Source organism: Tursiops truncatus, chromosome 1 (assembly GCF_011762595.2).
Source record: "Tursiops truncatus isolate mTurTru1 chromosome 1, mTurTru1.mat.Y, whole genome shotgun sequence".
Lineage (NCBI taxonomy): Eukaryota > Metazoa > Chordata > Mammalia > Artiodactyla > Delphinidae > Tursiops > Tursiops truncatus.
In genome coordinates, this window is record NC_047034.1 from 149,958,069 (window position 1) to 149,972,078 (window position 14,010).

At 45.2% G+C, this 14,010-nt stretch overlaps 1 protein-coding gene and 1 long non-coding RNA gene across 2 annotated transcripts in view; one reads left to right on the top strand and one right to left on the bottom strand.

Moving 5' to 3' along the window:
- The window catches only part of LOC141276318 (uncharacterized), a 345,748-nt gene that overhangs the window by 134,357 nt on the left and 197,381 nt on the right, over positions 1–14,010 (top strand). The window lies entirely within an intron of this gene.
- LOC101333430 (transmembrane protein 59-like) lies at positions 1,149–2,147 on the bottom strand. Its single transcript, XM_019937720.3, is given in 2 exon segments — positions 1,149–1,439; positions 1,441–2,147. Coding segments are annotated over 2 exon segments (972 nt in total). The 3' UTR covers positions 1,149–1,174.

Below are 14,010 nucleotides of genomic sequence, written 5' to 3' on the forward strand. Positions count from 1 at the left end.
AATACTGTACCGAAAGTGAAAAATAGAATAGTTGTCTGGGTACAGAATGGTTGTCAGTGTATCGCTTTTTTACCCTTGTGATCGCATGGCTGAGTGGGAGCTGTGGCTGCTGCCACTACCCAGCATCAGGAGAGGAAAGGACAGCATATCGCTAGCTCCGGGAAAAGATCAAAATTCAAAATTTGACGTATGGTTCCTACTGAAGGCATGTTGCTTTTGCACCATTGTAAAGTCAAAAAATCGTAAGTCGAACCATTGTAAGTCAGGGACTGTGTGTATATATTTAATTTTATCATTTTTTTGTGTGTGAGAATCATTTTCGCTTTAATTTGCTTCCTGATCATCATATAGCAATAAATAGACATAGAACATTTTCTAATTATTTTCTGGGTTGGGTAGGGGTGAAAGGGAAGATCTGGAAAATCAGGAGTATATTAACTCAAATTTCAGTACATAATTATTCAAATAAAATTTTAATGATTTCAGTTCAATACAACTGAAAATGCAGTGTGTTAAAGGACACTTTCTACTAAATTTCAAATTACAGGTTGTGGGTCATTTCTAAGCAAGAGCATCATATCCTACTGAGTATTCAACTTATTAACTAAGGTGATTGACATGGTAGGAGGTGGGGAAGAACAATGATCAGCTCATAGAATTTGGCTAAGAAAGGAAACAAACAAAAACAATGCAAATAGTAATTAAAATAGCTACAAGGCTTCCCTGGTGGCACACTGGTTGAGAGTCTGCCTGCCGATGCAGGGGACGCGGGTTCGTGCCCCTGTCCGGGAAGATCCCACATGCCGCGGAGCGGCTGGGCCCGTGAGCCGTGGCCGCTGAGCCTGCGCGTCAGGAGCCTGTTCTCCACAATGGGAGAGGCCACAACAGTGAGGGGCCCGCGTACCGAAAAAAAAAAAAAAAAAAAAAAAAAAGCTACAGATATTAGTAAAATAAAAATACAATCCCAAATGTCCATCTCTTACATTACTAGAAAAAAATTACAGGTACAGTTACAGCAAATACAGTCTTCACAGATTTGGGTAACTTTATTTGCGTTTAATAGTGATTTTAATAGTGATTTTTAAGCCCTATAGCCAATGAAATTTTAAAAAGCACTATGAGGAATGGACATTTAGATGTGTATACACTTTTCTTTAAAAAAAAACAACAAAGCTTAAATTTCTGAATGAGCAAGATTCCCTTTTGCAGGTAGAGGCCCTGCTTCTTCATGATCTTCACCTTCAGATCTAACAACCACAAGAGAAGAAGCTGGATATCTGTTTAGCTTTCGTTCACTCACAAATTCCAAGTCACCATAGATACTCAGCTTCTCAGAGGGAACATACTGCTCCACAGCAGTAGCAACAGTTGCACAACAAATCCAGAGCAATACCGTCATGGAGAGGACAAGAGTCATCGTTAAAATCCACCCGGAGTTAGGAGAGACATGTTAAAAAGCCATCACTTTCCCCATCTTCAGGATAGTTCCTGTGTGCTTGTGAACTTCTCATTTGCAGATAGGACATTTTGCTTAGCGATGGTTCTTTCAAATTTGTAGGTTCCTGCTCCAACTGTGGTGCATACTGGATTTCTGGCTTAGACTGGAATATAACTATTTTTCCGTCAGCAGCTTGAAGATAAAAAGTCCACGAAGAGGTTAAGAAGCTCTGTGAACGGTCCATCATGTCACTCCAGAATGACCTTACCAGAGTTAGAGGGAACACTAGATGCAGTTTTGGCATCAGGGACATGAGTTGTTCGTGTCTCAATTCAGCAAATGGCGGCTGATTCTGGCACCCAGGGTGGCAAACATATTGCTCATCAGATCGGGAATATGCTTCTGTACACGCAGATTCACATTCCAATTTGGTCCGATTTAAATCAATTCCATCATCCACAAATTGACACATTGAAAACAGCCTGCAACCTCTCTGACATGTGTACAACTCCTCTTCCTTGGAGTAGGTGTGCGAGGGGTAGGTCAACTGGCAGGCCCGGTGACAAGACGCCGTGTCACCCAAAACCGAGTCAAACGCTTCAGCCAAAGTAGTCCCTGAGCCTCCAGTCAGGGCCATGGTCAGCAGCAGCAGCAGCAGCGACAGCCCCAGTTGGACCCTGACCCAGAGGCTCCCGTTTGGGGCCGCCATTTTGTTTGTCTCTGTCAGAGCAGGTCAGCTTGTTGCTCTATATATTTCATTTATATATATATATATACGCACATATACACACAGACATACATATATATATATACTGGGCTGTGTCTAATTCTTGTGCCTATATCTGAACTACTCTACAATCAGACCTAATTGTTATGGCAAACAGCTAAGAGATAGCCCTGAACGTAGCTATTAAAAAAGTACAAGTAGATTTATATTCAGCGTACTACACTTACTAAGACAGGAAAGAGGACCATGAACATTGTGGAACATTTTTCAAATGAGTATTTAGAACTGATTGCACGTATATTTACCAGAAAATGTGAGTAATCAGCATACCCTGTTTCCAGAACTTTCTATGCTAAGGTTTCCTTATAGGAAGAGACAGTCGAGCATTAGATAAGAATGTGAAATTGGAGAGTCAGATTGGCCCCGGTTCATATCGTGACCACAATCATGACACCTTGACCCAGATACTTGGCCTCTCTCATCGAATTCCTCGTCCCTAAAATGGGTGTTGTGCTGGTATCTGCCTCTCACTGTTCCTGTGAAGATTAAGATAGTGCAGGAAGGGTCCTCAGCACAGTGCCTGACCCATATGAGATGTGCCACCAGTGCTTGCTCTCGTGATCATGGCTGCCGCCGTCTTCTCCGTCATCATCATTGTCATCGCCATCTTAACGATTGCCCTCTACCTGTCAGAGCCTTTACTGCAGCCAGCTCCTTCCTCCAAAGGGACTTGGGTTTGAGGGACTTGCGTTGCGTGATGTTGTGATTCAGTGTTTCTAGGAAGTTAGGCTAGGATAACAGGCAAGTTTCTGAGTCTTATGTAGAACTTCTAGAAATAGTTAATTGACCTTTTATGTCTTAGATAGCTTATCAGTGAACGTAGATAAATGCTGCCGTGTTAGCACTTGAGAGTGTGACATCTCCTGCTGTCGCAAGCTTCCAATGCCTAATGGTATTGATACCTGATCCGAGATTAGGGAGATTTTGGCTCCTCGGCTTTCCTGTTCGCTTTCGGATCTGAAAGCAGCACCTTGAGAACAAGGAGGCCACGCAGAGGTCAGACTCCTGTCATGCTTCCCTTTTCAGATGACTGCCTCATGCCTGGAGACCTTGAAAGCTGATCTTGAAATCCAGGGCTGGGTCTGTTCGGTGGTTTTTTTAAAGAATTAAAATAGAATCTTTCAAGGGCAGAAGTCTCCTCTCTTCTTCCTTCTCCTCACCCAGGCAAACCCTGCTCTTCCTGAAGGTGACACCAAGGTAGCTTATCTACAGGGCTTGCGGGTGTTCATGGAGTTAATGCTGCATTTAAGGGGGCACGGAAGTACCTTTGTTGTCATGCCAGCAGCGTTCCCTTCCTGGTGAGCAGCACCGCTGAGATGGATGACAAAGGTTCAAATCCCTGCTCTGCCAATTATTAATTGGATGACTCTAGGCAGGTTAATTTCATGCAACTTCTTTGGGTCTCACTTTCATTATCTGTAAAATGGGGGTAAGAAATAAGACTGCCTTATAGGACTGTGGTGAGATTTAGTGGTTAGTATAGGTAAAGCACTTGGAACTCTACCAGGCACATAATCAGGGCTATGTGAGAGTTTGCTATTGTAGTTAATTTTACCTTTTACCTTTACCAAGTAACTACTCGGGCTGTGACCTTCCCTAGTTTTTCTAAAAGCTGAATAAAAGGCCCAGATGTTGTTCAAATACAAGTCAGAAAAGGAAACAAAAGTAGAGGTTTCACATGGAGGTGAAGGATTTTACATCCTTGGTCTGAAGGATGTAAAACCTGTCAGATGTACTTTTCCAAGTGGGGGAAACCAGAGTTGTTGGACAGGGAGCAGTGGGCTGGGGAGACCGAGAGGGGGCTGTTTGCTGGAGTCCTGGGAACCAAGGGAGGTTTGCCTGAGACGCTGTCATCTGGAGACCGGAGTGTTCCTGCTTAATTTAACGCATGCTGTGAAGGGCTCCAGAATATGTTAAAATGGAATTCGTTTTAATATACTTCAGTTGAGAAACCCATGGTATTTTCAGGAAGAGAGGAAGAGAAGTTTGTAGGAAGCAAGAAGCCCCAAGGTTACAGACACGATGGAGGCTTGGGGACTGTGTTTTGTGTGATCCACGGGGAGAAACAAGCCTTGCAGGGCTCGAGGATCTTACTTGAGACCTGCCCTGTCGATGGGAAGGGATGCCTAGGCTTCCTGTGGTGAATGCTGCACCTGTCTAGTTAGGAGAGGCAGCTCTTCATGGAGGGGTAACTGGTGAAGGGGAGGAATCCCTTAGAAAACTTCAGGCACATGGAACAGAGCATGCAAGCAAACTGCAATCCCACATTGATCCCAGAGTGCTTTTTCTCCCACTGGGCGGCCCATCCCATGAGGACTTGAGAACACACAGAGGCTGGGCCTTTTTCATCTCTGGCTTTCCAGGAATGGCTCAAGAAATAGTTAGGGGTCTGTGTTATGGATGAATGACAAATTTCGGATGACCTAGGAAGTAAAACTTTGAAATGGGACTGGCGCTGATACAGGAACGACTGGACTGGACCTTGGAAGCTCACATCACTTGTGTTCTCTCACAATCTGCCCCCTTGTTACTTGAAGCAGGGTGAATATGAGGTGTTCCCACTGTCACCTGGCCTTGTTGATGGAATAAAAAAGGTAAGACAGGAAGGAAGGAAGGGAGGAAGAGAGGAAGGAAGGAAGGAAGGAAGGAAGGAAGGAAGGAAGGAAGGAAGGAAGGAAGGAAGGGAGTCTTTTGTGCATACATTCAGCTTAGACCAGTTCTGCATTCACCTCTGCTTGTTGAATTTGGATCCTGTGATGTGTGTGCGTGTTATGGGTGTGTGTGCGTGATGGGTGTGTGTGTGTGTTTATTGTGTGTGTGTTGTTTTCCTTTCCCACCCTCTCCCCATCAATCAATTTAAATCTTATCACTTGCAAAGGTGGTTGTAAACTAAAACAAAGTGACCAAATATCACAGTTCAGATTCATGTTAATAGAGTGATTATTCAGAGATAATCTCACCCCTTTTTCTTCTGAAATGGTGTCTTTCAGAGCCTTAGCTGTTTGGTTCCATTGAAACACAGCAGGACCTTGATACACTTTTGGAGAGAAGGAAGATGAACCCCTGCAGAATAGAATGTCCTTAAAATTGGTAGCTGGGGCCCTGGTTTTCATGTGTTGTAGGGTAAAGTTTCGCAAATTGCTTACTCCGTGGGGGGTAGAGACCTAAATCCTCCACAGTGCTAACTAATTGGTGATGCTTAATTCATATTTGTGGATTGCTAGATGTGCGTTTAATTAAAAGACACACCTAGTTGCATGATTCCACAGAAACTTGCCAGGGTTCCCTGGTGTATTTTACAAATGAAATTAGGCTTTGTGGGAGTTGTAGAATTATAGATGTATGTATATTTCTTTTAATCTCAAATGCAAGAATAATATTTCTGAATCCGGTTTCACTTCCTGTCCTTAGTTTATGCTTTCATCTTTTCTCTATGCTATTTATTTGTCAGTATACTCCAGGATTTGTTTAGAATTCAGATCATTTTGTTGACTCTGTAGTCAGAAAATTCATCGATTTGATTCCCAATTTCTACATAACGAACAACATTAAAAAGATACAAAGACTCTCTTCTATTTTCTCATCTTTTATCTTAGCCTTATTAATATCTATGTAACAATATTATTTAATATGGGTCCCCTTTAACATGAGCTGTTGGCTGTATAACCCATATACGTTTGTGTATTTGGGAGGTGGGTGTGTGATATTGTTGAGGGTGGGGAAAATGGTTCTGAGCCTCAGAAACTTGAAATATACCTGGGCTAAAGCCTGGAATTCAGTAGAATTGATTCTGCAAATCAAATGCTAGAATTCATTCACAGATATGGTTTTTGCATCTTCAAATGGCCTTGGGTTGAAAGGAAATAGAATTCAGTTAAAATTGCTTGAGTCAGGGTGTGAATGGCTATGAGGAAATATGGTGTCTTTGTCCAAGGCCAAATTCAGAAATATCACAGCTTCAAAAGCCTGTCCTGCTTCAGGAGCAGCCTGCGGGTGACTTGCTCTGTCGGCCACATGAACACCACTAGGAAGGAATTCCCTCTGTACAGATTGTGAGGGGTCGGTTCCCCCGAGGCGTTAACCCCACTCTCTTCTAGGCAGGGGCTTGGGTGTTTAGCATATCTTGGGGAAGAGAGAATTCTGCCCGGAGACCTACAGTAAGGCGTTCTGGGCGAATTATAGTATTATTAGCCAAAAAATAAGAAAGAAAAGGAGTGTTTTAGGAGCCTGCGGTGTGTGCACATGACTCGTTAGGACCACAGTGACCTCTCAGTGCCTGTGACCTTCCCACTCTGCAGACAAGGAGAGCGGAGCTCAGGGTGTTGAGTGCTTTGAGGGGACGGAGTAGAGCCTCCACCTGGGCTGCAGAGCCTCAGACCTATGGAGTTTTTCTTGTGGTGTTTCTGGGGTCCACAGCACCGTGCATTCCCATAATGATGCTCATTTCATCAAAATTAGTTAAGAAGTAGGAAGGAAGTAACATATGTTAGAAGCACATGTGATCTAGGTTGGTGCTTAGCTATCCAGAAAATCTGGTTGGCTGGACTAGGCTAGTTTTCCAAGTGCTGAATTTTGGCTTGACATTCAGGGGTGGTCAGATAACATTTGAAGAGAGAATGTTGGGAGATAACATTTTAAAGAGAAAAGAGCCCTGGTGGGGGATTTAGAAGAGCTGGGTTTGGTAATAATGATGATGATGATGGTAGCACTAACATTTGCTGAGCATTTTTGCTCAACAAATTTGTTGTCCAACGTTTATGGAACAGTGCCAGGCACTCTTCTAAGAACTTCACAAGTATTAGTTCATTTAATTCTCACAAAAATCCTCTGAAGTAGATCCTATTAGTATCCCTATTTTACAGGTAAGGAAATGGAGGTGCAGAGAGGTTAAGTAACTTGCTCAGAGTTTTACGGCTACCAAGCCACAGAGTGGGGACTTGAACTCAGACCCTGAGTCCATCAGACTCCATCACCCAGGTCACCTCTCTAGGGCCCAGCACTGTGACCCTTGAAATATTGCTTAATCTGGGATGTCATAGACTCATAAAATTTCAACAATATTTTGGAGAACTGTATAAGGTTGCCGTTTAAAATTTTTGATAACTGTCATTTATTTTTACAAGTTATTTGTATTACAAGTCATAAACTGTCATTTATTTTTACAAGTTATTTGTAAGTTATTTTACAAGTTATCTTACAAGTTATTTCATGAAAGAAAGGACAATATTAACAACCTCTCAACAAAGTAAGGGCACAAATCTCAGATTAAAGGACAATCCTTCCCGTTATTGGAACATACACTGACTTGTTCATCTGGCAAATGTGCCTGGAGTACCCACTGTGGGTGAGGGAGGGGGTCTGAAAAGCAGACCTAGCTCCCACCCATGTGGAACTCTCATGGGTGGGAGCTAGGGAGGGGAGATAGTCATTTTAAAAGTAAACGAAAAATTACATAATCACAGATTTGTTAAGTGCTGGAAGGACGTGAGCACAGCTCAGGGATGGGGAATAAAATGTAGGGTGTGCCCTGCTAAGGAAGGCCTCTTCCACGAGAGGAGACAAATGCTGGGCAGAGGGAACAGCACGTGTGAAGTCTCAGTGCAGGGAAGCGCCTGGGGGCAGGAGGAAGGAGAGGAGGCTGCATGGCTGCTCAGGACCCAGGAGGAGGCTGCAGAGAGCAGTTCGGGTCTGGTGTGCCCTCAGAAGTCAGGGGAAGAGCTTTGATTTTACTGGGGGGGGGGGGGGGGGGGTGGGGCGGGGCAGCGGAAACCATTGCAAGATTTGCAGGTGCATGACGCGGTTTGATTTACATTTCACGGGATAACTCGGTATGCTCCTGGGGAGAGCAGACGAGAAGGGGCCAGGAGGAAAGCTGGGAGCGTGGTCAGGAGGCTCTTGCAGCTGTCCAGGCTAAAGAGGCTGGGGCTGTGATAAGGGTAGACGGGGACGTGGAGGGGGAAGCAGCAGCAGGAATCAATGCTTGTCCCATTCAGGGTGGGAATAGGATATAGCCATCTCATGGGGGACAATTCAGGAGGGACCATCTACAAAGGCAGGGCTGTGGAGGAATGACAGTGGTGGTGCTGGGCTGATAGGATAGAGCTGTTACTGTGGAGGCCTGAGGGGCAAGGAGAGGGGGGATGTTACTGGAACCCTGCAGGAGAGGGCTGCCTTGAAGGGAGCAGTGACCTTCAGTGGAAGGTCAAGCCAGGCCAGTGTTCTGAATTTCTCCCTCGCAGGCAGAGAGCCGAGGAATGAATCCACTGACCTCTTTCCCCTCCCTCCCCGCTCCTGTGATCTCCTGTGGGGCTGCCCCATTGGCTGCTAACCAGACCACAGAGGTTGCCCATTGATGTGGTCCTTCCAGGTCAGCCCGTGGGCAGAGAGCAGAGTAGGGAGGGCAGAGGGTAGATCTGGTGGGAAACAGGACATAGCCAGCACCAAGACGATTCCCAGACCTGTGTCTGAGCAGCGAGGTGGAGGGAGGCCCTCCTCCTCTGTGGCGGAGAGACTGGGAGAGGGAAAGGAAGCTGGGGAGGAGAGTCAAGGTGTCCTGTTCCCGTGGACTGAATCCCTTGAGGGCTCTGAGTTTTCCTCTGTAAAAGCAGCCGTTGGACTGAATGACCTGGGAAGTCCTTCCAACTGTCTTCCTAGAGGACCGTATGGGGGGCTCACTGAGCGTTTCTCATAGGGAGTCTCTACGAGTCACCCAGAATGCAGCCCTCCTCGCCCCCTGCACGGTCACCCAGATAAAACCCACGGAGGGCGGCGATGGAGAGTCTGGGCCTGGCTTTCTGCCAGAGCAGAAGAGCATTTGGCGGTGGCCCTGCTGGGGAAGCCTCATCTGTGCTGTGCGTGGCCGGCCTGCTGCTAGTAACTGCATCTCTGTGGCCCTCCCGAGGAAGGGAAGGACTTTCATCTTTACAGATCACGTGCTAGTCGGCCAAGCCTAACTCGGGCAGAATTCGCTGAGTGCGAGGAAATCAGTGGGCCACCTTCAGCCTTTATTTTGCTTTCCAGACGAACAGCCCAAGGGAAGTCCCAGCAAGTAAATGTGGGCCCTCTTCCCTCACTTGGCTCCACTTTATTTTAATTTTATTTTCAAATTTTTATTGAAATATAGTTGATTTACAATGTTGTGTTAGTTTCAGGTGTACAGCAAAGTGCTTCAGTTATACATATATATAAATATATATATTCATTTTTTATATTCTCTTCCCTTATAGGTTATTACAAGATATTGAGTATTATTTCCCTGTGCTATACAGTAGGTCCTTGTTGGTTATCTGTTTTATATATAGTAGTGTGTATATTTTAAGCCCAAACTCCTAATTTATCCTTCTTCCCCCCCCTCCTTTGGAAACTGTAAGTTTGTTTTCTATGTCTGTGAGTCTGTTTCTGTTTTGTAAATAAATTCATTTGTGTCCTTTTTTAGATTCCACATATAAGTGATATCATATATTTGTCTTTCTCTGTCTGACTTACTTCACTTAGTGTGATAATCTCTAGGTCCATCCATGTTGCTGCAAATGGCATTATTTTATTCTTTTTTATGGCTGTGTAGTATTCCATTGTATATGTATCTATATACACCACATCTTTTGTCCATTCCTCTGTCGATGGACACTTAGGTTGCTTCCATGTCTTGGCTATCGTGAATGGTGCTACAGTGAACATGGGGGGTGCATGTATCTTTTCAAATTGTGGTTTTCTCTGCATATATTTGGCTCCCCTTTAAAAAACTCAGTGAATAAGATGAAAACTGCAGATAGGCAATTCTGCGATCTGCTCGTTTCAGTGATAAGGGAATTTTCAGGCACCTTTACTGCATTTCTGGTCACTTTCTAAGGCAAGAAAGAATGGTTTCAGTGAAGCCGGGAGAGTCTGCTGTTCAGGTGGTTGTTACAAGCTCAGCAGGTGGCCATCTCGTGGAAGCAGCTGCTTTTGGAGCAGAATTGGGGCAGGAGTAGGAGAAGGGAAGGGGGGATGGGAAAGGGGTTCCTGATCCCAGCACGAGGCCAGGGTGAGGCCTCAGGGCCAGCAGCTCTGAGAAGCTTCTTCGCATTCTGAGGGCTCCTCGTTCCCCTTGAACCTGCAGTTTGATCTCTTTCATCCCTGAGCTTCCTGACTCCTCAAGCTTCAAAGCTCTGAGATTCCCTGCCTTCGAGGAATTACAACCCACACCCCCCTGTCCTTTTCTCCTCCTTCCTCCTTACTGAAGGTGATGAGAATTCTGGAAGGATTTTAAGGGGAGTTTATTATCTCTCAGAAAACAAAATAAAGCCTATGTGAAAAATATAAGTCAGTGAACATATTGAAAACCTACATTTATCAAAATTCAGTTTGGTGTCTTGGGAAGTTATCGTGTATAAAAGAATGAACGCCTCTGAAATAATTAGAATAGGCATGTGGGCTTCCCTGGTGGCGCAGTGGTTGAGAGTCCGCCTGCCAATGCAGGGGACGTGGGTTCGTGACCCGGTCCGGGAAGATCCCTCATGCCGCAGAGCAGCTGGGCCCGTGAGCCATGGCCGCTGAGCCTGCGTGTCTGGAGCCTGTGCTCCGCAACGGGAGAGGCCACAACAGTGAGAGGCCCGCGTACCGCAAAAAAAAAAAAAGAATAGGCATGTGGTTGTTAACATATAGGATTTTGTAGTTCGGATGCTGTTTATGTAACATGACATTAAATGAGCCATTTCCTGGCCTACCTGGGCACAGTGGTTGCTGGGATCCCCTGTGTTCTGAAGACACGTGCTAGGTTGTGGGCAGGCCTGGCTGAAGGGTGGCCCACACTGGTTCCCGTCGGGCAGAGGGAAGTACTGGAGTCCCCACTGTGAGCTTTGCCTAGCCCCTCTCAAGGGGGAGAAAGGGGGGATACCCCCTCCATAAGCCTTCCACCAATGAGGGGCTCCATGGCCTGATGCTGCCGCAGCAGTGGAGCAGGGTGGAAGCTCCTGGGTGAGCTGGGTTCACGTCCCCTGGGTCTGATGGTCCTTCCAAGTCCTGACTCTCCTAGAAAAGCAAGGAGAGCCTGCCGGCAACAGGCCAGTCGAAACTGCCCCTGAAGACAGAGTGAGGAGAGGAAGGAAACTGAGGAGGGACAACATGTCCACTGAAGGTGGGACAAAGGCGGCCATTTTCCTGGGGTGAAGTGGGCACACGGGGGGAGGTGGACAGTAGAGCTGTCCTGAGAGGACCCTGCCAGCTCCCTGAGTAAAGCAGTTGAATGTGCTTTTGGATGCCCTTTTTGGCATTCCCTACTCTGGTTTCCTCTTTTATTTTTAAAATCTCTCTAATAAGTGCTTTAAGAGTGAACCTATTGATGATTTCTATTACTCAGGATAAGTTGGGCATTTTCCTGTGAAGTTAAACATCTACAGCATATGACCCAGCAATTTTCCACCTAGGTATTTACCGAGGAGAAATTTGTGTTGGCAAAAAGACTGGTACATGGATGTTCATAACAGCTTTATTCATAAAAATCCAAAACTGGAAGTAACGCAAACCCAAACACCCATCAACTAGGGAATTTATAAGCAACTTGCTGCACACTCACGTGCAGGACTCCAACTCAGTAATAAAAGGAATAAACTGTGGATACATGCAAGGACAGGCATGAGTCTTCTAACTATTTTGCTGGAAAAGCTGCCACAAAAAGTGTATATTGTATAATTCCACTTATATGAAATCCTAGAGCAGTCAAAACTAATCTATGGGGAGAAACAAATGGAACAGTGGTTGCCCTGGTGAAGGGTGGGTGAAGGAAGTAGGACCAGGGGTTCACCAGTAAAGGATACAAGGGAACTTTCTGGGCTTATGGAAATGCCTGTATCTTGACCGGGGGGAATGGTTGCCTGGGTATATGTGTTTGTCAAAACAAAAACCAAAAACCAACTGCTTACTTGAAATGTATCCATTTTATTATATGTAGGTTATACCTCAGTAAAGTTGATTTTTATAAAAGAACCTAATAAATGTAACAAGTTTTCTTTAAGAGTTACTTAGTACATAGGGATTTGCCTGTGGATGGCTTGGGCTCATTGATTTGCCAGCTTTTTGCTTTATTAGCACTTGAGGATTTTGAGCTTCTTGATTTTGAGCCCCTCCTGTCTGTTCTCAATAGTTCCTCCTATCAATTCATTGAAGGCATTCTGAAATCACCGATAAGACTGTTATTTCATTGCTCGAGTTGTCAAATAATGCCCCGATTCCAGAACAATATTTCACAGAGATAGTGAAATCGTTCCACTGAAATCTGGCTGTTTCAGCAGGTGAACCCTGATGCTGGCCTCTGTGGAAGGGTATTCATCATCAGATTCACTATCAAAGGGGTTCTGCATCCGCTTTTCCATTGCCCGCTTAATGTGTGAAGAGCTCAGAGATAATTATGTACAGTTAGTTTCAGTTTCATCAAACAGCTCTTCCTTACCACTGCATTTTATTCTCCTGGGAATATGTGTTTTTGTGTGTGTGTGTGTGTGTGTGTGTGTGAGTGTGTGTGTGTACACAGCCACATATACATATACGGTGAACAATAAGATGTATAGACTTTGGAAGGTACACACTTTTCTCAGCCTTAAGTAGTATTTATTCATTATAAATTAATACAGAGAACATTTTCTAAGCTTTAAACACACGCTTGTTGTTGTGCTGGGCACTGTGGGATGTACAAAATCAAATCTTAGACTCTAGGTCTAGAAACACCTCGAGGGGTCATTTGCTCTGGCTCTTATTTTATTTATTTATTTATTTTTTGCGGTACGCGGGCCTCTCACTGCTGTGGCCTCTCCCCTTGCGGAGCACAGGCTCCGGACGCGCAGGCTCAGCGGCCATGGGTCACGGGCCCAGCTGCTCCACGGCATGTGGGATCTTCCCGGACCGGGGCACGAACCCGCGTTCCCTGCATCTGCAGGCGGACTCTCAACCACTGCGCCACCAGGGAAGCCCCTGGCTCTTATTTTAGATGGGTGTGGGATTCTTACCATTTCAACAGTTACGGACTGAATCACGTGCTCCTCCCAAATTCATATGTTGAAGCCCTAACCCTGGTGTGACTGTATTTGGAGATGGGGTCTCGAAAGAGGCAATTAAGGTTAAATGAGGTTATGGGAGAAAGGGGACTCATCTAATAGGATTGGTGTTCTTAAGAAAAAGGGACAGCAGGGGTGCAGTGCACAGAGGAAAGGCCATGTGAGGACGTTGCAAGAAGGCGGCTGCCTGCAAGCCAAGGAGAGAGGCTGCAGGAGAAATCAGACCTGCCTGCACCTTGATCTTGGACGTCCAGCTTCCAGAACTGTGAGAAAATAACGTCCGTTGTTTAAGCACCCAGTCCATGGTATTTTGTTATGATGGCCTCAGCCGACTATAACTGCAACTGAGCCTGGAAAGTGGAGGTAGATAAACCGTCGCTTGCCTATGAGTTACTTAATTTCAGTAATAGGGAGTCTTGGAGATTTGTTCTGTTTGTGGACTTACTGAAAGCATATCAAACCCCTTGATTTAGCCTACCTTTGTTCTCATTCTTCCAGAAGATAAAAATAACTAACTTATTGTGACTAGTTAGCATGTGCTAGACCTTGTCCTAAGCAGTTCCTATGCACTAACTCATTTCATTATTAATGCAGTCATCTGAAGATAATATTCTTATTGTTTCCTATTTGGAAACTGGAAGACAGAGAGGTTAAGTAGCTTACCCAGAGTCACACAGCTCGTCAGTGGTGGGGTCCAGACCCCTATCCCAGGCAGTCTGGCTCTTTCCCCCTTCCCCTTAACTACTCCTCTTAACTAC